Here is a 24,337-nt window from a genome sequence, read left to right as displayed (position 1 = left end):
CATACAAATTCACCTTTAAACAGCACAAAATAAATGCAATTCTGGACCTAGCCAGAAGCAATAACCTAAAGACACTTGCAGCTCATTTCTTGTCAGAACCCGTTGAGGACAGTGGTATTGATGGAAGACTGTGTCAAGCCCATCCATTCCTCTAGTCTAGATAGCCTCGGTTTATCCACGGCTTAAGCCATCTAAAAGCTGCATAACGTTAATACAGCGGTATTCTCCAAGGTGGTTGGATTACTGGTGATTTTTATTTTCTTCTTTTTAAACTCTTGTATTTTCCAAATTTTCTACCATGAGAATGTGTTCTGTTTACAATAAAAGAAAAACACAATAAATGTTATTTTTAAAGCTCCATGCTTAGAATATACTACCTTCCCCACTCCCACCCTCCCACACAAGTGCTTTCACTGAAAAACAACTGACAGCAGATTCTCAGCTTTCATGAGAAAACTTCACAAAAAACGTATTTGTGAAACTCAAAACTGTGCTTTCAGGGAGTTTTTTGCTATGCATAAGAATACTGCTGAGATTATTCTCTACTCCATCACTCAATTAATATTACAGCCCACCTTCCTTCAAAACTAAACACTAGGAAAACTGTTTCACCTGACAAATTGGTGTCCTGTTTCTTTATGGACAATGAGAATTAAGTAACTTGTCAAGTTTTCCCATTTCATTTTGGACAGCTGAAGGTCAGAGGCAAATATGAATTCTAACTAATACCTATGCAGGACCTTATGCCTGTGAAGCTCGGTTCTGAGAATCCCAGATTCCAACTTCGTTTTCTGGTTTGTTTTCTTTTGAATATTCTTCTACTGTGTGGATGTATTCTTGACTCCACCCTACACCCTTCTTACAGTAAAGCAGGACAAAATTAAATATAATAGTCTACCTGCTCAATATTAATGCTTATAATTTATGTTCTAAAAATTTTATACTGGGGGAACAATAAAATCATAGTGCAGTATCTTTCTCAGTCTTTCTTAGCTAATAAATAAAAACTCAGCTTAAATTCAATATAAGGAACTAGGAATGAATTATGATTCCACTCTTATACTATTAAATTTATTTGCTTTCTTTCACTTACGAAGGATATTTACTTAATTTTTTATACCAGGATAAACAGAGAAAAAATGAAAATGCTTCTTTTATACTATATAGATTAATTAACAGAGCATAAAGAGGTAATATAGATGTCATAAACACAGACTTTATTAGATAAAATCTGTGTTCAAATCTTGGTATCACTAGTAGTACACATTGGTCATGTAAAATGTGAACTATAACATTACCTACCTATTACAGGTGCTGTGAGAACTAAATAACATACGCAAAGCACTTAAAATAATGTTTAACATATGTCTGCACTCAATCAGAATAGCTGCTGCTGTCACTGTTGTTATATGTAAAGCCTAAGTGTATTCTTTTAACCACTTAAGTATTTCTGCCAAAGAACTAGTCAAGGATTTTCTTGTATACCTGCAAAACAGAAAAGTTTCCCAAAAATGGGTATTTAGCACAATAATTCAGTGGTTGAGATATTTTAACCAACTTACCTAAACTGTCCAGTACGAAGAAAACAAAGAGCTCGGTTACCATAAAGAAGGTGGTTTTCAGGTCTTAAAAAGACACAATGTTTAGTCAGTAAAGCACATTACACATGAAACAAATAAAAATCACGCAGAAAACATAAGGCACAAGAAAACTTTTTTTTAAACTTTACATCTGTGTGGCAGAGCAAAAAGAATATAGGACCTGGAGTCTTAACTGGCTAAGTCCCAGTTCCTTCACTTCCTACATAAGTAACTTTGTTTGAACCAACTTAAACTTCCCTATATTCAAAATGAAGATAACTCTAGTTGCTCTAACTCATAGGGCTGTTGTGCGGATCAAATGAGACATATTAAAGAGCTAGCAAACTACAGAGTAACTCTAGAGGATAGGATTACTTATACAGTAAGTCAGGACTACGACTACGTCGTTTTGACAAACAACTGAGAAAGGAAGCCTACAGTAATTGCAAATTAAAATAGCTTCATTTGAACTTTTGTTTTTTAGTTTTATTTGACTATGTGTGGTAAAACGTATCTCCCTTTCCTCCACTTCTTCCTCAAAAGAATAGGGCAGCAGCCTTTCAGAGGTGATACACTCACTGGATTCCCTCATTCCCTGTGGAGATGCGCAAGGGAGGAAAAAGAGCAGTGGCTACAGAGCACCCTTCAAAGGCTGCTACGGTATTAGGTGGCCCAACTGAGACAACAGGGGTACAGTTATGAGGCACATCTGGAGGAAAGCTACAAAATTCTAGCAGCTGAGCAAAGAGAAGACAAGGTAGAGAGCATGTATGTATTCTCTCAATTATCCTGTAAAAGTTCCCTCTTAGAAAGCAAAAAACCCTGAATGGGTGGCATCTTCAGTATTAAGAACTAATCCTTTAATCCTTTTTGACCAGTTAATAATTTGGGAGGACTTGGTTGATAGCAAAATGAGAACAAGACAAAAGAGATAACTCTGTACTGGAAAGTTTTAAAGAAAATGGAAGAGGGCAGAACCAAATTCACAATTTTGCCTAACTTGCTTGAGTTATGCTACTACGTTAGCTTCATATACTCAGGCCATCTTCAATGCTTCAAATGCCCAAGGATGAGAAAATCTACTCTGCATAACAAGCTGGAAGATACTTTCCAATTCCCCATCTTGTTTTTATTTCCTCTGACTACCATTCTAACTTGATCTGACACAGAAACAGGATTTCTTTGGTTCTATTTGCTCTTACCTATATTCAATGGCTCTGGTGTAATAGATAATAGCTATATCAAATCTTTCTTTGGAAAACTCTTCATTTCCTTTCATTTTCATTAGTTCTCCTTGCTGAGAAACCAAGGTGAAAGAAGACCCATCAATTAGCTCCAAAGATAATCAAGAACCCAATACCTAGGAAAAATGGATCCGGGTTTCTATCTTGGATATCAGAAATAACTAGGGGATTATTTATGTAGAAAATGAGATTACAATACCCAATATTTTGTTACATATATGTATATATATATATATAGACACACACTATACACACACACACACATATACTTTTAGAGACAGGGTCTCACTCTGTCACCCAGACTGGAGGGCAGTGGTGCAATCACAGCTCACAACAGCCTCAATCTCCCAGGCCAAAGGGATCCTCCCATCTCAGTCTCCCAAGTAGCTAGGACTACAAGTGCACCCCACCATGCCAAGCTAATTTTTAAAAACTTTTGTAGAGACCAGGTCTTGCTATGTTGCCCAAGCTGGTGTTGAACTTCTGACCTCAAGCAATCCTCCCACCTCGACCTCCCAAAGTGCTGGGACTACAGGCGTGAGCCATCATGCGCAGCCTCAGTATATAAATTTAAATAAACCTATCTTGAATGACTCAACACTAACTTGGTTAGAGAATATTAAAAGTAAACAAAACCATCACATTATGAATAATTACTAAAATTTTTGTGCTGTATTTGGTAGACCCACTTTTAAATATAGCTTATCAATAAGGCAAATAAGGTAATAAGGCTAAAAAACAGATGCAAAGTAGAATTTTAACTTTAGGTTAGCAAATACAGTGTTATCCAAGAAACCTTAGTGCCGAAAAACATATATAAATCAATAACATAGAGGCAATGTTGATTAGACTAATTGCAAAGCATGAGTTGGTAGGTTAATGAGAATATATATGAAGGGTGCTAGAGAAAAAACTAAAACTTTTCACTTCAAACACTCATTTTTTTTAAATAAACTAAATCACATCATATCAACGGCACTAGGGAATTCAATAGAACATTAAATATTTTCCCAAATTCCTTTTTTAAAATTGAGTTAAAGTCCTATTTTCTATGAGTGAACAGTGCAGCACATGAATTACATCTCAGCTGTTACCAAAGAAAATCATACTTCTTCAACTCATTAAAGACTACAGTTTTTAAAAATCAAATTTTCACTTTCAATTAATGGTTTTTAAATCATTACAAAACTCTGATCAAGATATTAGCTATTTCCCTCAAATATGTCATCCAATTTTATGAACTGTATATTGTCAGCAGTTTTATTAACTTCCTCTGAGTGTTAAAAGTTCTAACGGGCAAATCTTAAAATATATTTATAATATTCATTCTCACCTCTATACAATCCATACAACTTTGAGTTTTAAGTTCTTCCAGCAAATTGCAGTCTTCCATTACAATTTTAGTTATGTGGTACTTGTCTACATTTTATTTTTAGGAGAGAGCAAGAGAGAATATTGTTAAAAAAAAATTGGTATTGATAATATTCTAAATCTTAAGTTAGGTGAGTCCACAAAGGTCCTATATTATTCTTCTTTCTAAATAGCACGTTTCTTGTAACCTTTTATGTGTATTAAATAACACAGTAAAAAATAAACTGATAAAATGTTGCAGAAAACATCAGTTATTGCTTGCTATGAATCTAATCTCACTTTTTACTTCTAGCAATAAAAAACCTTTATTTATTATTATATTAGTTGCAATTGCATTTCTAATAAATGCACTGTCATAAAATATTCCAAATAGGCCACATAATTACTTACTTCAATAAACACTGTCAAGCATGTATGGTGTACTATGCATGATATTCAATAAAAATGTATGAAAACGAAAACCTGGAAAACTACTTTCTATAATATATTTAATATAAAGATGGAGTATCTCTTATTCAAAATGCTTGGGATAAGAAGTGTTTTGGATTTTGGATAATTTTGGATTTTGGAATATTTGCATTATACTGGGTGAGTATCCCAAATCCAAAAATTCAAAATGCTCCAATGAGCATTTCCTTTGAGTGTCATAGCGAAGCTTAAAAAGTTTCAAATTTTGGAGCATTTCAGATTTTGGATTTTTTATGCTCAACCTATTTTAAATAAATACTTTCAAATGTTTTTATTCAGTATTTTGACTCTCATGAGTAAAATGTTACAATGAGAAATTGAAACACTATTATTACAACAATTTAATAAACTAAGATGCAGTAAGTAACCAAAGTTTATCAGGCCTCATTTTCTACATTGTAAGCTATTACATAAAAAGGATGTTTTAAAGTGGCAAAAAAAAAAAAAAATGTACTGCAACAAAACTATAGTTAAGCCTCTAGCCAAACATATTCATTTCTAAAGTGAACAGAGCACCTAAAATTTAAGATTCAATAAAGGACCTAGGAAAGTCACCAAATAAATAAATTCTAAGGAACAGAGTAAGATTACATGGAGGAAAACCCGGGCTTTGAGATCAGAGAGATCTGACTTATCTAGTCCTACCTACTACTTACTAGACTGCAGAAACAACACTTAACCTCTCAAAGTCAGTGTGCTCACTGCTAAAATAAAGATAATAACAGCCACTTTGCAGAGCTATTATAAAGAAAATAGAATGTAAAAAATCAGCTATCAGCCTAAAGAGGTGTACCCAATAAAAGATAATGCTTCTCCATTTCCACCATAATATCTAGCTTATAATTAAGGTCCTCCAAAACAATGAAGAGAACAACCTCTATCAGTGTAATACACCCCAGTGTCTAATAAACCTATGAGAAAGATGTGTCATTTAATTCCTTTCTAGCACTTAAGTCAATAGTGCAAAATTTGCCTTTATCTCAGCAGAGATGGTAAATTATTGGTCATCATCTACTGAAAACCCAAATCTTTCCTGTTTCAAGATTCCTATAACTACACTATAAAAACACTGCTAATATTCGAATGCTTTAAAGAAAAATATTTCACACAGTAAAAGAAGTATGTAAGGCAGTTACCTCATACATAAAAGAATAACAGACTCATGAAGAAAATAAAAATCATAAGCTTAGCTTCAGTTACTTTTTCTTACGAAAGAGACTACCCAGTTGTGGTCTCTCTCTATTTTTTTTTTTTTTTTTTGAGACGGAGTCTCTCTCTGTCGCCCAGGTTGGAGTGCAGTGGCGCCATCTCAGCTCACTGCAAGCTTCACCTCCCGGGTTCACGCCATTCTCCTGCTTCAGCCTCCCGAGTAGCTGGGACTACAGGTGCCTGCCACCATGCCCAGCTAATTCTTTTGTATTTTTAGTAGAGACGGGATTTCACCGTGTTAGCCAAGACGGTCTCAATCTCCTGACCTCGTGATCTGCCCACCTCAGCCTCCCAAAGTGCTGGGATTACAGGCATGAGCCACCGCGCCCAGCCCAGTTGTGGTCTCTTTGAGTATTACATATAATAACTTACGATATCCATTCAGCAAAAATTTTTAAAGTACAATGTCACAAAAATCATTAAGACAAAAAATACAGAATAAAATTAACTACCGGTTTGAAATTCTCTTTTTCAGGCATACATAAAAAACATTTTTTAAAAATTCTAAGGACATCGCTTCTCGGCCTTCTGGCTAAGATCAAGTGTAGTATCTATTCTTATCAGTTTAAACTTCTAAGATAAATCAGAAATCACATAACTACACATCTCATTTTCCCAAATAACTTTAAAAACTGAGTCAAGTAACAATTTAAAGCATTTATACTTACATTCAGTAAAGAAAATACTTAACATAGGCCAACAATTATCAATTGATCCTAATTTAGTTAGAATTGTTACATCGCCTGCATATTTTATCCAATTCAGAGCTTCTTCCATTGCCAAGATTTTCTGTTTCAAAAGAGAAATGAAGAATGGGGACTTGGTTATTAATTCTAAATTTGCATGTGGCATTATAAATTCATCTTATGCAAATATGTCAGATCCTTAATACAAAACTGGTGCAACCACTTATTTTTTGCTACTCCAACACGTAACCTAGAGTAGACAGACTCTGACATGTAAATTAACAGACACCATGGACTCACATATGTTACCTCTTCAGGAGACCTCAGACCACCCTCAGAGCTCAAGATGCTTCTGCAATTATTACAGACCTGGAATTTGAGGTCTACAACCTGGCCAGACTGCCTGGGGTAGCAGGTGAGTGCAATATAACAAGGTGGATGAGGGTTCTCAGATCTCATCTACACAAAGACCTCCATCCTTACCCCAAGGTTAAATTTATAGATTAAAGTTCTCCAGAGGAACTACATATTTTACGTGGTCTGTGACAAATAGAAGAATAAGGAGATAAAGAACAAGGGGAAGATGTGTCTGGGCAAATGGGCACTCAGTACAGTGATCTCCATGAAGGGTCAAGAATTCACAGAAATGTTATTTGTACTTCTAGTGTCTAAAGTAACTTCAAAAATTAAAGTTAACAATGGGCTTAAGGTAAACATAGATGTTTATGGCATCAGTATAATTCAAAATTGGTTTAACATTGAATCTGGAGATTACCTAGTAATTACATATCAAAAAATACTCATACCAGAGGCCTAATAATTTCATTTGGGGAAACATAAGCCAGGTAAATAATCTAAAAGAGAAAAAGAATCAACTTGTAAAATAAGCTCAAAATTACACTATGTACATGGGTTAAAAAAAACATCCAAACCCCCAAAATGAGGAGTCTGCTTAAAGAAAATATAGATGTCAATACTACCAAACCCCACATATAGAACATTGAGCGTATGGACTCAATACAAGGGAAAATGAGCAGTGAGGTAACTGCCACTCATCCACAGTGGCTGTGTCAGGTTCTGTGTTTAACACTTACATTTTCTATTTTACAACCAATTCTCAATAAGCCTCCAATGAGGAACGAATCATTCTGAAAAATAAAAAAAGGACATACTTTTTCCTTATTCAGTCAATTCTACTTGAATTTTCTAATGGAAAAATGGCCTACATTTTAGGAACACTACTATACATACACAATAGTACTTCCAACAAGCATTTACATGACCAAGTTACCCCTTAAGACCCTAAGACAAGAAATTCCAAAATAGTCTCCCATAGGGTTCTAGTAGTAAAATAACTTAGTGTAATCTTTAGACATGTGAGTTGTTTTGTTTTTTTTTTTTCAGACAGGGTCTCACTCTATCACCCAGGCTGGAGTGCAGTGGCACAATCTTAGCTCACCACAACCTCCGCCTCCCAAGATCAAGCGATTCTCCTGCCTCAGTCTCCCAAGTAGCTGGGATTACAGGCACGTGCCACTATTTCTCTATTTTTAGTAGAGGCGACGTTTCAACATGTTGGCCAGGCTGGTCTCAAACTCCTGACCTCAAATGATCCACCTGCCTCAGCCTCCCAAAGTGCTGGGATTACAGACATGAGCCACCATGACCAGCTGACATGAATTTTCAAAGTTCATCGCACTAGGCCAGGCGTGGCGGCTCACACTAGGCCAGGCGTGGTGGCTAACATTTGTATGTTACTGCAAATAACTACTGCAGAATATAAACATCAGAATGCCCTTTCTAAATTTAATAGTACTAAGAACAACACTTGACTCCATAACCAACTGAAATTTAAAAAGCTTATCCAACAGCTTTCAAAAAAAATTTTAAAACCACAAAAACTCTCAACTTATCTCAATAGTGTAAGGAAGGACACCTCCTCAAATCTGCCCTGATAAAGTCTACCTATCCAAAGACAAAATATTTGTTGATGGTGATGTGATTTTATATCAACAGATAGAGCACATCACCTTCAGAACCTGTGGCAAAGGTTTCTATGAACCCATGCCCCACTTTCTGTGACAAGTTCCAATTTCTATCCTTTAATGACAAGATGCAGTCCTGGCCCCCAGCACAGAACCATGACAGCAGTCATCTCCCTGATTTCTCAAATACTGAGCACGCACTGATGGAGAGCAGATTCATCTCAGGTTAAGCAAAACTAAAACCATTACCTGTTAATTGCTATAAATTAGTCATATGAGCCTAACACTATATAAATGTTGATATTATTTAAACCAAGGGCTTAGGGGGAACCTACATTCTACCACTTACAGCAACTTTCTTTGTCAAATCCACAATATCTTCCATCAACTCAAGATGTTGTAATTTCTTCAAACTTATCTCAGAAGCACGTGAATTGCTTAAAGACAAATTTATTTTTTAAAAGATTAGATTATCATATATACAAATTCATTGAACTTTATGCTTAGCTATGTATCTCAAACCATTAAAAAAATAAGTTCTCTTTTTCTTCACTCTAGGTAACAATAACTAAGCTATTTATTCAGTAAACAAAATACTGTATCTTTTTCCTCTCTTCTGTACTATAACACTGATATTTATAAACAAACATGTTAATTCTTCCTGACTCAGCTTCTAGTCTACCATCTAGTACTATTCTATTCAGAATTTCACTGATTATGTTACAATTATTCATTCATATCCAAATCTCAAGCTTTGTTTTTTCCACCCTATTAGACAAAAGTTGAGCAGCACACAAGAATAAGACATAAGCCTTCCAGTGAACTTGCATTCTTTGGTATTGGGTAACATGCTTATCACTGTCCATACAAAATGAGTAACATATAGTAACTTACTTGGCGTCCACACAGGGATGCAATCGTGATATTACAGAACTGTTTTGATGTTGAAACAGAAGTGGCCAGAAGATGTTTATTTTAATGGCATCACAATAATCTTGCAGGACAGAAATTGGTTTACTACACCATATACTGCAGATGTCAAATTCTTAATTTAAAAAAAAGTTTAAAATTAATGTTGTGCCTCATTTTTTAATAAGTCAACACTGTTAATAGTAAAAAGGCAAAAATGGATATGGAGAGGGAAGAAATGAATGAAGTATTTTAGCCTGTTAAATGCTAAGAATATTTAAGTGCTGGCTAAAACTCTATTTTAACAAAGAAAAGTTCTGAGTCTAGTGAAAAACTAGTAAGAATACATTTTTAAAAGGCATATAAATCTGTTGTATTGTTATGACAGCATGGATGGACCTCCCTTTATAGTATTTCCATATATTAACATTAAAAATACCAGTGTACTCACCTAAATTCCTCTCACTTTGGATATAATCTTTATATTGCATACCCTAAAAAGAAGAAAATTATTTGATTTGTGTCTAATAAAATGGAAAAGTACAGTTCTTGATTTTTGATCTAAGGATTACCAGAACTAACCAAAGAACTTTCAGTGGACATTTATTTATATGCTTCAAACACATCTTCAGCCAATGAGTCTTAATTTGAGACCCTTTTTCAGTATTTCCTGAGTTTGCTTCTATGGCTCTCCCCAAGAGCTTTTCTAATTCCCTGTCAGAAAACCACCTTTTGCCACCACTTGTCTTCTGGCATTCCACAATCTTATTTTTGAGCCAGTGCTTACTTTCCCTTCTCAAATCAACTTTTCAACAGCATGTGTACCTCCCTGTCAAAATGCACGTAACACAAAAACATCTTTACTCAGAGAGCCCTAAACCAGAAAGCCTTCAGTACACAATGTCAAAAACGAAAAATTAGCAAACTTACTTACCACCCCATCACAGTAAAGCTGAGTCACACGAACATAATCATTGCTCATAAATTCAGCAGCAAAGACACAATCATCCACGTAAGGGCAATCTTCTAACAAGGCATAATCTGTCACAGTGAAATCTCCCTCAGCAAAATTGTCCATGATGCACAAGTCTAAGGAGACAACACAAACTCAAGTCAGTAATTAAATCATTTGAGATGATAGAAGAAAGTTTTCCTGGCTTCTATGGTATATTAGAAAAATACTTGGAACCTATGTCCCAAGGAAATAACTTCTATCAGAACACTGAGCTCCGAAAGATTCTCGTCCCCATTCTGCTGACTTTTCCCCTGACTCTCTCCAAATAATTTAATCTATTTCTTCCTTTCCTTAGGTTCACATATTCACCATCTCTACTCTAAATTAATCTGTTTACATGTCTCCTTTAAATGAAGGATCACTAAGGGCATCTTATTTGTCTTTGTATGTGCCTAGCACATGGTAAGCTCTCAAAAATGTTTGCTGAATGAAGAAAAGACATCTTCCCGTTGCTGCACTTGTACCCTACCTGCTTTTACTGCATTCTGTGAAATGCGCCATTTCATCATACACAAACTGTTATATTCTCAACCTCCTGGCCTGACCTAAATCCTGACTCCACTGAGAACTTTCCTATCAACTGCTCACATTTTCCTACTCATCTCTCAGTGTGTTTCTATCTTGGGCAAAGGAGTAGGGCTAGAGTGGTACAGGGGAAGTCTGCCAATCTCCTAACTCCTCAAGGCAGCATCCAGACCTTCCATCCTCCTATCGACTGCTGCTTCTAACGCTCTCACAACTACTGCAATACACAATCAGCACTGCTAAATTGCAAAAAGGAAAAAACCCTCACATTATCAAAAGCCATGTTTTAAAAATACTTATTTCAATGGGGGACCAAGGGGGTTAGTGCTAAAGTTTCAGACTAAGGGTTTTTTTTTCCTGAAGAAACTTCAATAATAAGGATTTTTATAGTTACCAGAGAATAGCTACATAGGCTAAACATCACTGAAAAATGCACCATTTTATTACTTCTAGCTCTTGCCCATATAATGGCTTTCTTTTCCTATTATCACCAGCACATCATTAACACTATTCCTTGTACCTCTCACTTCACCATTATTATCCTACTATTGTTAGGATAAACCAAGTTTCTTCTTTCCAAAGCAAGACCACCACCAGTCCTTGAAATACGAATCTATTTCTTTAATCAATCCATCTCATGATGTCCAAATTGCTGTATGAAAACTTCACAATCTCACAAATGAAGAATAATAACAATCTTCCTAGCAAATTATTTGTACCATGTGTCACATACTGTACCAAATGTTCTACATGCATTATTTCACTAATCCTCAAGCAGTTCTTCTTAACAGGCACAATTATCGTCATCTCCACTGTAAAGATAGGAAAATGCTCACTTAAAGCAAGTAATTTGCTCATGTCACCAAGCTAGGAAGGATTCAAATCCAGTCTTTAGTTGCCATAGCTTCTGTTCTCAAACACTCTCTTTTACTACATCTACTTTTCCTGTCATTGTCACCTATTTATCTCTTGGTTACTGTCACGTTTCAAGATCACTGGCAACTAGTTCACAGTGTTTTTCTCTTTCCTCCAAATTCTGTCATCACCCCAGCCACATCGAGGTCCATGCACACAATACTCTAGCCTTGTAGTTTAACAGCCTCCTCAACTAACATGAACTTCACTGCCTACCTCACTAGGCTCTCCCACCCCAGGGTGACACCTCAGATCACTACCTGGGTCAAAACCAGTTGTAAAACTTTTTATTAACTCCTCTCTGATCATAGCCAAGAGTCATTATGGCTCATGTCTTCCTGATTTCCTACCACAGCCATTCTTCAACTTCATCAGGAACTCTTCGTTTTTCACCCATCTGAATCCTCCTTCTCATTCACTTTCAGTCTCCCATGAATTGGTTTCCACTTCGACCGTTCAAGGGAAACTGCTTTCATGAAGATCACTAATGACCTTTCACAAAAGACTGCTTATCTATAATGTCTAGAATCTGACCTATTTGGCATGAATATTTCTAGAGTTTAAAAAAATTTAACTCTAAAAGTGAACCATGACCAGAAAACATAAGATACTGGAGCACCCAAACTATAGCACATGATATGATGTATATGTTAAACTCACTTGTCTTACAAATTGTTTTGGCATAAAATACAGAAAGAGCCAAGAACTGTCACAGCCCACACATCATGGCGTCAATTACAATACAATTAATGTGCAGACTGGCAGACTGATACTGGTCATTCAAGTCTGGCAAATCTCACTGATAACACACACAGCACCAATTGTACTATAATTACGACACTGGGGTAAATTTTATTTTCTATTTTTTGTTTGTTTGTTTGAGACAGAGTCTCACTCTGTCACCCAGGCTGGAGTGCACTGGCACGATCTCGGCTCACTGCAACCTCCACTTCCCAGGTTCAAGCGATTTTCCTGCCTCAGTCTCCCAAGTAGCTGGGATTACAGGCGCCCACCACCACGCCTGGCTAATTTTTGTATTTTTAGTAGAGACGGGATTTCACCATATTGGCCAGGCTGGTCTTGAACTCCTGACCTTGTGATCCACCCGCCTCGGCCTCCCAAAGTGCTGGGATTACAGGCGTGAGCCACTGCACCTGGCCTTGTATTTTAACTAGAGAGGCAATGTGACAAAGTGGTTAAGAACATGGACTCTGTAGCCAAGACTCTCGGCTTGAATCCTGGCTCTCTTGTTTCCTTGGGTGTGTGATCTTGGGCAAGTTACTTAACCTCTCTGTGCTTCTTCTGTGTTTCCTCGCATATCAAATGGGGATAACGATATTACCTACCTGATCAATTAGTTAATACATGTCAAGTGCTTAGAAGAGTACCAGGTATATGGGAAATGCTCTAAATACCAGCTATCATTAACATTAACGTTAGATGAGTATTTTTAAAATCCACGGTTTGGATGCTTCCAGCTAAATAGTCTACCTTAATTGCTAAATCCAAAGAGCACTTTTCAGCTTACAACTTACTTGACACTGTGGACCACTTCCTCCTCAGAACTCTTCATTTGGACTCCAAAGACCATCTTCTCCTGGTTTTCCTCCTATTCGTCTGGCTGCTCTTCCTCAGTTTCCTTCATGGGCTCTTCTTCTCCATTCCCCGCCACCCAATGTCAACTCTCTTTTCTTCTCACTCTTACTCTCTCCTTGGGTGAATTTATCCACCACACCCATGACTTAACACAGCACTTTCTGAACTTGCATCATTTGCATAGCTTCACCATGATTTTTGCTATTTCCATGTATCACATATATTTTTAGTTAATATTTCCCTTTTATTGAGCTTGCTTGGCCTAAGTGATGATGTCCATGATTATCAAAGGTTAGATGTGCAAGTTATGTTTCTCATACACATTAAATTCCTATCTATTAAAATTTTTTCAAGTGTTTATCTGTGTACCAGTTTAAATTATCTCATATGCACTACAGTAAACAATGGCTTCCAAACTTCCAAATGCTGAAGACTCCCAAATCCTTCCAGGCGAGGTTGTATCTCTTGACTTCTAGACCCTACTAGAACTACAACAGGATCTTAACCAAGATGTCCCACAAACCCCTCTGAATCAGTAAGTTCAAAAACAAACATCTTTTCCTCAAAAACAAACATATGAAACCAAGTTCTTTCCTCTTTCTGTATGCTGTTTATCAGTTAATTGTTCTACATGCCATTTTACTACCCAAACCTAAACCCTGGGAGTCAACCTAGTCTCCTCAGTCTCCTTCAACATTTCTGTCCAACTGACCACAAACTCTTGTCATTTCTGCTTCCCTAAGAAATCTAAAATTAGCACACATATACTTCTTCATGCCCAGTGCCACTGCCTTCACTGTTTCTCCTCTGGACTAATTTAACAAGCAGTCTCCTAACTGGTCAGGCTTGCCTTCAATCTTGGCACCCTCTAAAACTCTGATCATGTCACTATACTGCTTAAAACCATGCAACAGCTTCCCTTCAGCTTGAAAATAAAGTCTAACTTTCCTAATATAAGCATAGAAGGCCTTTTGTGATCTTGCTCCTGCTTTTATCCCCAGTCACTCTATGACACACAACCTAGAAGCCAGTCATACCCCAGTCCTTCCCAAACAAAACTTATTCTGTAACCACCTAATGCTATCAGTTCTTAATACCCAATTCCAGGAAGCATTTCCTGATCTTCCCACTACCATCAAGTTGATTTTTGCACCTCTTCTCTATAAACAAGAGCACCCTACCCATGTCTCTGACAGCAGTTTTCACACTGTTTGACTATCACAGGTTTATCTCTGTAGGGTCACTATAGATCTAGAGGATATACTGTGCAATCCACTTGTCATCTGTACTGCTATTTACTTAATGGTTTTCTTTAGGATAACTCAAATCTTAACTTAGATATAAACTAGTTTCAATAGAAATGCTGATATCACCAAGAAAGCTTGTTTGGTACCATAAAATTTTTTCTAATACAAACAAAAATATACTACTAAAATTAAATATTAAAATAAAGAGCTTCTGACCCCATCAGTTATGGTGAACTAGACACTCTGGGGGAACGTACTATTGGGAGGAAAAAGGTAGATCCTAGATTTAAAAAAAAAACAATACTTTTTGGATGATTTTGCTGAGACCATAGAAATAGGGGAACATCTGAAGCCACCCTCTCCATGCAAAAGCAACAAACCTTGAGCTAGAAATTAAACTTGGCTACAGTTTAGTGCTACAAATGGTGGTACCAAGAGCAGTAGTAGCATCAGGACACTGAGCCCTGGGCTAGAAGCAAAACATAGGAACTTAAAAGTGATGCCACCTAAACTTCCTAGCTCCCAGACAAAGCTGATAGAAATGCTTTCAGAAAGAAAGCATCCCCAAATTACTCTCTCAAGATTCCCACAAAGATCAAACAGAAGTTCGTAATCAATGATTACCAAACACATGAGGTGACAGCTACATTGAGGGAGAGACAACAGAAAAAAAAAAAAAAGCACTTAAGTTTAGACATCTCCCTCCCCAAGGATATCAGACATTGGGAATGTCTGATATAGTCTACAGAATAGCTATAGAGTCACAAAAATCAGCATATAACATGAGAACGTGAAGAATGACTGAGCATATCAAAAAAGAACCAAGCAGAACTTTTAGAAATTAAAAATGTAATTGTTGAAAGAAAAAAAAAGATGGGATGGGTTCTAACCCATCCCAAAAAGTTCCTAACAGAGGATATTAGGCACAGTTGAAGAGAAAATTGGTGAACTAAAATATATGCCTTATGAAATTACCCAGCACTGTAAATTCTGGTAAAGAGAAACAAAGAGATAAAAAATATGAAAGATAAAGAATAAGTGATCTGGAAACAGTTTAGTGTGTATATATATCCAGTTAAAGTTCCAGCAGGAGAGAAGAGATTATGAGACATAATATTTAAAGAATACAGGGCTCAGAAACTTCTAGATCTCATGAAACACAAAATGCAGAATCACGAAACACATGCATCCAAAATAGGATAAATATAATCTCTATGTAGACTTAGAAGTGAAATGATGTAACACCAAAGACAGAAAATCCAACGTAACTAAAAAAAAAGGATATTTTCTTCAAAAATGCATAAATAGGCTGGGCACAGTGGCTCATGCCTGTAATCCCAGCACTTCAGGAGGCTGAGGCAGGCAGATCATGAGGTCAAGAGATCGAGACCATCCTGGCCAACATGGTGAAACTCCATCTCTACTAAAATACAAAAATTGGCCAGGTGTAGTGGCAGGCGCCGGTAGTCCCACTTACTCAGGAGTCTGAGGCAGGACAATCACTTGAACCTGGGAGGCGGAGGTTGCAGTGAGCCGAGATCTCGCCACTGCACTCTAGCCTGGCAACAGAGAAAGACTCCATCTCAAAAAAAAAAAGAAAAAGGAAAAAGCATAAATAAAACTGGCAGCACACTTTGTATAATCAACAGTAGACTAGTATTCCTATCCTACTGACAGAAAAGAAACACCAACCTACAACTGTACCTCCATTAAATGATCTGTCAAGAACAAAGGCAAAATAAAAATACTTTTAGTTTTTTTTAATATCTAAAACTGAGTCAACCACCAACCAAGACACTTGGAACTTACCAATTAAAAGACAGAGGTTGTCTGGTGAGATTAAAAGAAAATCCAGTAATATGTCTCTTATAAGAGACACTTAAAATGTAAGGACACTTAAAAAAATCAAAGTAAAATGAAAGAAAAGAACATTCCAGGTAAATTAGCACCAAAAGAAAGATGGGATCAGACAAAAAGCCTCCAAGACAAAGAAGCAAACTTAGAGAAGATCACAATATAGTGAAGGTTCGAGCCACTAGGAAAATAATGTTAAGCTTGCACGTAGCTAATAAAAGTCTCAAAATACAGAAGAACAAAAATTGTTAGAACTACAGGAAATCTGTTAGAAACTAGTAATGGTAGGATATTGCAACACATTTCTCTTAGTTAAGATACGATAAACCAAAATTAATAAGGATAAAGACTACCAGAACACAAATAACAAGTTTTACCTAATAGACACTTAACAATTACAGAAATATATATACTCTTCACAAGTATACACAGAACAGTTCTAATAATTCACTATGTACAAGGCCATAAAGCAAGGGCAAAAAAAAAAAAGATATTAAAAAGATAAAACATTCTCTGGCAACACAATTAAGAAATCAATAATTAAAGGAAAACAACTTAATACAGACACATTTGAAAATTTTAAAATGTCTAAGTAACTCATAAGTCAAAGAAAAAATCAAAATAGAAATTTTAAAAATACTTGATTTGAAAGTTAATGAAAACACTATAAATTAAACTATGTTAGATAAAGCGAAAATGAACTTTGAGGAAGTTTATAGCCTTGCATGCTTATACTAGGAAATAAGAATGTTGAAAATTAATGCTAAGTGTGTAATTTAAGTGAGAAAAATAGTTAAATAACAAACTGAAAGTAAAATGAAATAATAAAAGAGAAAAAATATCAATGAAATAAAAAACAAATAATAGAACAAATTAGGCCAAAAGTTAATCCTTTGCCAAGATTTTAAAAATGGACAAACTTTTAGTAAGACTGGTCAAGAAAGAGAAGTCAGACATAAATAACATTCAACATGAGAAAAGGGGAACACATACACAAATAAAACAGAGATTAAAAATAGAGTGGCCGGGCGCGGTGGCTCAAGCCTGTAATCCCAGCACTTTGGGAGGCCGAGACGGGCGGATCACGAGGTCAGGAGTTCGAGACCATCCTGGCTAACACGGTGAAACCCCGTCTCTACTAAAAAATACAAAAAGCTAGCCGGGCAAGGTGGCTGGTGCCTGTAGTCCCAGCTACTCGGGAGGCTGAGGCAGGAGAATGGCGTGAACCTGGGAGGCGGAGCTTGCAGTGAGCTCAGATCCGGCCACTGCACTCCAGCCCAGGCGACAGAGCGAGACTCCGTCTCAAAAAAAAAAAAAAAACAGAGTTAATGCCATACCGTGAGCAGTGGCTCACGCCTATAATCCTAGCACTTTGGGAGGCTGAGGTGGGCAGACCACTTGAGGTCAGGAGTTTGTGAGCAGCCTGGCCAACACGGTGAAACTCCGTCTCCACTAAAAATAGAAAAAAATCAGCCAGGCATGGTGGCGCACTCCTGTAATCTCAGCTACTCGGGAGGCTGAGGCAAGAGAATCTCTTGAACCTGGGAGGCGAAGGTTGCAATGAGATGGCACCATTGCACTACTCCAGCCTGGGCAACAGACAGACTCCACCTCAAAAAAAAAAAAAAAAAATAATAATACCATAAACTTCATGTGAAGAACTTAAAACCTATGATAAAAGGACAAATTTCTAAAACTTACCAAAACTGACTAAAAGAAATAGAATACCTGAACAGTCCTATGACTATTCAGCTAATTACTACTAAAACTCTATGAAGAAAACATTAGATCCAAATGACCTTATAGTTAAGTTCCACCAAGCTTTTAAGAAGCAAATCACTCCAATCCAAACTCTCCCAGGGAACAGAAAAAGAGGAACTACTCTCTAACTCATGGTATAAAGTTAGTGTAACTTTAATACCAAAGTCAGATAAGACAGCCAATAAAGAAAAATGAGAGGTGATTCTAGTCACAAACAGATACAAAAATCTAAATAAAATATGAGCAAACTCAAACTAGTAGTTCATAAAAATACAATCTATAAAGACCAATTTGGGTTTATGTCAAGAAAGAATATAAAAGAAAATGAAGTTTTAAATCTATAAAATGGAATTCATTACATTTAACAGATTAAAGGAGAAAAGACACAAGATATTCTCAGCAAGTGCAGAAAAGCAAGTGACAACTGCAAAGACTTCCCTAACTTAATCAAAGGTATCTACAAAAATTCACAGCAAATGTTATTCTCAGTGGAGAAATATTCTCTTTAAAAATGAGTACAAGACCTCTATGCCCACTATAATCGCTTCTAATGAACAACCCTAATCACTTCCATAGAACATAAGTATAAAGTATGCCAGCACATTTAAGACCAAAAAAAAGAATAAATTAAAAGCAAAAATAACTAGAATTAAAGAACCAAAACTGTCACTATTTGCAAGTGATATAATTATCCAAACAGAAAACCCAAAGGAATTTTAGAAAAAAAATTAGTAGTAAGTTTATCAAGTGGATGACTAAAGGGTCAATATTTTTAAAAATTCATTAAATTTCTATTTAACAATAAATAAGTTAAAATATTTACTAACAATAAATAAGTTAAAATAGAATCTTTAAGAATACCACCATTTATAATAGCAACAAAAACAATAACATCAGAATCAACATATAAAAAGTAGAAAATCTCTATGGAGAAAATCATAAAACTACACTAAAACCTTACATAAATAGAGATACATACCATATTCTTAGACAAAAAGGATCAAAATCTTAAAGACTTCTCCCCCAAACTGATTCAATTAATTCCAATTAATACTCAAAGGGTTATTCATGTCATGTAACAAGTTAATTATTAAGAACAAATGACCAAAAACAGGTGAGATTCAAGTCCTTCCCAGATACCAAGATTTCAAATAAAACTATAGTATTAATGATTAAGACAGTGTGGTATGAACACAGAGAGAGACAAGGTGACAAGTGACACAAGAAAGGCAAGCCAAAAACACACCCATGCAGGTAGTAACTAAACATGTAAAAGGATGGCACAGCAGATCACTGGTGAACAGAGGGCCAATTCAATACATGGTACAGGGATAATTAGAACCACACAGGAAAAATGAATGTGGATCACTATCTCACAACATACACAAAAATCAATTCCAGATGAATTATGAACTTAATTGCGAAAGACATCATTTTAAAACCTCTAAAAAGAAATAGAGGAATATCTTTATAAGCCCAGGGCAAGAAAGGTTCCAATTAGATTATGATAAGATTAATAACTTCTGTTCACCAAAATACACCATAAAGAGTAGAAGGACAGGCCACAAACCAGAACATATTTACAATGCACATAATCAATGTTACCAGTTTATCCGTTTTAAAAGACAACTCATCAGAAAAAAGGGTAAAATATATGACTAGATATTTCATAAAAAGGAAACAAAGACAGTTCATAAACATACAAAAGATGCTCAATCTCATTAATAACAAAAAAATGGAAATTAAAACCACAATGCATCATTTCATACCCATTCTATTGGCAAATATTAAGTCTGACAATAACAAGTGTTGGAGAGGTTGTAGATCAACTGTAACTCTTACACACTGTTGATCAAAGTATATAAACAGACAAAACTGCTGGCCAAAGTACAAACTGATACCACCCCTTCAGAAAGCAATCTGACATTATTTTGTAAAGCTGATCATTCATACCCCTTGATCTAGCAATCCCATTTCTAGCAAACAGCTTACTATAGTGGTATGGCAGTATTTCTTTCTCTTTTCTTTTGCTTTTGCTGCTGAACAAATTAACATGGTGGTATTCCAAGCCCTCCCCTTTTTTTTTTTTGCTCACCAACCACTAAAAGTGCTTTTTAAAATTACATACCCTTTACCCATTAAGATGACATTTAAAAAATATCACCATAAGATTAAATAATTGCAAAGGGTGAATTTGAATTTCTAGAATATCACAGTAACATTTTAAAGTAAAACTTATATCTCATTCTTTTAAATGTGTAATTATTACCAGCATATAGTTGGCCAAAAAATATACCCTGATAACATAAAAAATGAAACGTCATTGGAAATGTATCTCTTAAGGAAATGGATGGGGAAGTGCCAGGATTAAGAGGCTTTCCCTAACACTATAGTGATATTAAAGTATCATTTTGTAGGCCGGGCACAGTGGCTTAAGCCTGTAATCCCAGCACTTTGGGAGGCCAAGTTGGGTAGATCACCTGAGGTCAGGAGTTCAACACGTGCCTAGCCAACACGGTGAAATCCCGTCTCTACTAAAGATACAAAATTAGCTGGGTGGTGGCGCACTCCTGTAATCCCAGCTACTTGGGAGGCTGAGGCAAGAGAATCACTTGAACTTGGGTGGCAGAGGTTGCAGTGAGCTGAGATCGTGCCTGGGCAAAAAGAGCAAAACTCCACTCAAAAAAAAAAAAAATTATCCTGTTGTTTTCCCCAAGGGAGTTTTCCCACTTAGGGCAGTGCCATAGTAAGATTCCACAAGAACCTGTGGTTTGCCTTTCTTATGTAAAGTGCAACGTTAGAAACATAAGGTGAGAAAGTAGCACTAGCAGGAAGCCTCAGGTATTACCAATTTTAGGAAAGTGTACCTATGGAATGTAATGATCTAGAAACTGATTCATTAACATTATTTGTACCCACACACTCCTTAGCAAATCTTCATTACTACTCTGGGGCTCATATACCCCAGTGTGAAAATTAGAGAAATTCTTACAACTGTGAACCAAAAAGTATGTACAAGCATCTTCATAACAGCAAAACCTAGAAACAACCAAAATACCCATCAACAGAAGAATGCACACACTGTGTTACATTCACACATGGAATATTACACAGCAGTGAAAATTAATGACTTACATCTATACCCAATGTTAGTAACTCGGAAACATAACATCAAGTGAAATAAGCAAGTCCCAGAAAACTATACCCAATATGTTTTTTTTCCACTCAAAAACAACAGAAACCATACAATACATTTTTTGAGGGATGTATACATATCTGATAAAATTATTTTTAAAAAGGCATAATATACACAATTCAGGATAGTAGTCACCTCTGGAAGTAAGCACATTCAATATTGGTCATTTTGATTATTGGATTGGGTGGTGAATTCATAGATGTTCATTTTATTGTTTTGCTATACAGCTTGCATACGTTTTACATATATTTTGAATTTATCAAATACTACAATAAAATGGAGAGGAAAAGAAAAATTTTTTTAAACATTTATCATATGAAAAAAATACTTTTAATTAAATCACCTCACCTGCCACTAAAGAGGTACATATTTAACATATCATGAAAATTCTATCTATACATCAACCATAGGAACTGACATGCATTAGGTATACAATAAATGTTCATTGGAATTACTCTTATGAGAACCAAAGGAGATAAAGACTAAGCCAATTAGCTGCAAAAGATAAATCCATAGGCTGACACAGGGCTACAAGAGAAGCCAAGGTGGCTACAAGCAAATTTAGCAGCAACCAAAAGTCGTAAGGAAGCTGGTCAGTAAAGGGACGGCAAAAATGTAAAGTCTAATAACATATAAAGTGTTAGCAGGGTTGTGAGGAAATGGTGTTCTCACTCAATACCAGTAACAGTGCAAATTGGTACAACCACTTCGAGAGCTTCTGTGATATTTGGTTAAGTTGAAGATGTACATAGCCTACAATCCAGCAAATCTACTACTTAGTTGTATTTCCTACAGAAAACGTCCAAATGTGTGCACGAGCAGACAAGTACAAAGATATCTATTGCAGGACTGTTTTTAAGAGTCAAAAACCGAAACAAGTTCAAAGTCTATCAACAGGGGAATGTATAAATAAATATGGTATATTCATACAATGTAATTCTATACAAGTAATTAAAATGAATGAACCAAAGATATCACAGTTATTCAATTTGTTCATATATCAACCTCAAAATATGATGCTGAGCAAAAAAAAAAAAAGCAAGTTGCAAAAAGGCATGTATATTTTAATACCATTAAAGTTTAAAAACAATAGAATATATTGTGTGTGGATTCACCATGATCAAAGTATAAAATATGCAAAGTAAAGATATACACAAACCTCAACGCAGTGGCTCTCTAGAAAAGGAGGGGAAGGAACTGAGAGCAATTTTGTTTCTTTAAAAAAAAATCTGAGGTAAATTTGGCAAAATATTAAATAATCACGTCTGTAGAATCTGAATCACGGATTGGTTAGCTCCCCCCTCTGTATCTGATATTTGAAATATTCCAAAAAAATGTTTTAAAAAACGAAAATTAGACAATAAGAAAATTGGGCAGAACAAAGACACCAAAACGCAGGCCTTGCGCGCAGAGCATGAAACCTTGAGCAAACGGAGCAGTAGCTGGTTCCCTAATGGGTTTGAAGTTTCTTATCCTAGGTATCCTTATAATATATCCTATTTTCCTTAGATTAAATCGCAAATTTCTTGCAACAAAAAAATCGTAGTTATAAGGAAAAGGCTCCCTCCGGAGGAGTAAAATCTGTAAGATTTCTACCTTGTTTCCCTCGCCAGGATGTTGGGCAAAATGGAAAGAGATTTAGGTGAATGCTATAAAATACTCTATAAACCATTAAATATCATCAAGAACGGCTAAGGACGGCATCGCCCAGCAGGCCTGTGCATACATTTTGAAAGGTCTCTGCAACTGAGGGGGTTTTGACGTTCAGGGCGCCTCTGCTTGAAAAGGCACTGCGAACTGGTACCAGCCCAAATTCACCTGTCTCGGCTCCATGTTTTATCTTTGATCCCTCTATTCTGTGCCCTGAACAGGCTGGCTGAAGAGGCCACACTGGCAGCGTCAACACTGCGGAGCAACTGGCCAGACTCGATCCTGTCCACCCCCCTTCCCTTTAGCGTCTGCGGGGGAGGATGCTCAGAAAGAGGCGCGGGGGCGAGGGGAGAGGCGAGGTACCCCCCTCCTAGGTCCGTTCCGTAGGGACAGGCCCTGGACTGGACTGCCAGTTCACACGAAAACAGGTGACAACAGAGTCGTGAACACACGCACACACAGCAAGGGGTGTGCACGAACGTTCACGAACACGCACCAACGAAACCCGCACACAAGAGATACCCACTCGACAAAACTAAACCCGCACACATGAGATCACGCACTCGACAGGACCCATGCGCAGACTCTCTGGGGACACTCGGAGACACGCGAGGACGCACACTCGCGCGAGCAAGGCTCTAGGCGGGGGTCGCGATTACAGGAGGCGCGGCCACGCGCGCTGGGGGACGCGCAGCCCACAGACATGGGCAGTGACACAAAGGGGGGGGCCACCCGCGAGGCCGAGAGTGCCCCCGCAGCCGCCAGGGAGCGCGGACACCGACACAAAGGGGGCCACGAGGCGACACGCGAGCGCGGGCCCCTCCACCCAGAGGGGGGTGTCAGCCACGCACCGGCCGAGGCACGGGCAGCGGGGGAATGCGCACAAAGGGACTACTCCCACCCTCGTACCGGCATCCCAGGGCCTCGCTTGCAAAAGGGCACCAGACCAAGGGTAGAAACCCGCTAGGGCAGGCAATAGCGGCCACACCCCCTCATCGCGCGGGGCCCCAACCCATGCAGACACACAGCAGGCACCGCAGCGAGGGACGCGGGGCGACGCGCACACACCCACACTCACCACACACCCACGGAGGGGGTGTGGAATGCCCCGCTCCCGCGGCATCTC

General features: G+C 37.2%; 1 protein-coding gene across 1 annotated transcript in view; it reads right to left on the bottom strand.

Moving 5' to 3' along the window:
• The window catches only part of TTC3 (tetratricopeptide repeat domain 3), a 126,827-nt gene extending 102,496 nt beyond the window's left edge, over positions 1-24,331 (bottom strand). The window contains exons 1-10 of the mRNA XM_011953999.1: positions 24,290-24,331; positions 10,387-10,541; positions 9,904-9,946; positions 9,438-9,588; positions 8,893-8,980; positions 7,653-7,706; positions 6,541-6,661; positions 4,158-4,243; positions 2,783-2,877; positions 1,563-1,625 (exon numbers count right to left, since the gene is read on the bottom strand). Of these exons, the coding sequence (XP_011809389.1) occupies positions 1,563-1,625; positions 2,783-2,877; positions 4,158-4,243; positions 6,541-6,661; positions 7,653-7,706; positions 8,893-8,980; positions 9,438-9,588; positions 9,904-9,946; positions 10,387-10,530 (845 nt within the window). The 5' untranslated portion in view covers positions 10,531-10,541; positions 24,290-24,331. The remainder of the gene's footprint in view (positions 1-1,562; positions 1,626-2,782; positions 2,878-4,157; positions 4,244-6,540; positions 6,662-7,652; positions 7,707-8,892; positions 8,981-9,437; positions 9,589-9,903; positions 9,947-10,386; positions 10,542-24,289) is intronic.
• Between the last annotated feature and the right edge of the window lie 6 nt (positions 24,332-24,337).

Source organism: Colobus angolensis, unplaced genomic scaffold (assembly GCF_000951035.1).
Source record: "Colobus angolensis palliatus isolate OR3802 unplaced genomic scaffold, Cang.pa_1.0 Scaffold38, whole genome shotgun sequence".
NCBI classification, from domain to species: domain Eukaryota; kingdom Metazoa; phylum Chordata; class Mammalia; order Primates; family Cercopithecidae; genus Colobus; species Colobus angolensis.
This window is presented reverse-complemented; position numbering and strand designations above follow the sequence as displayed.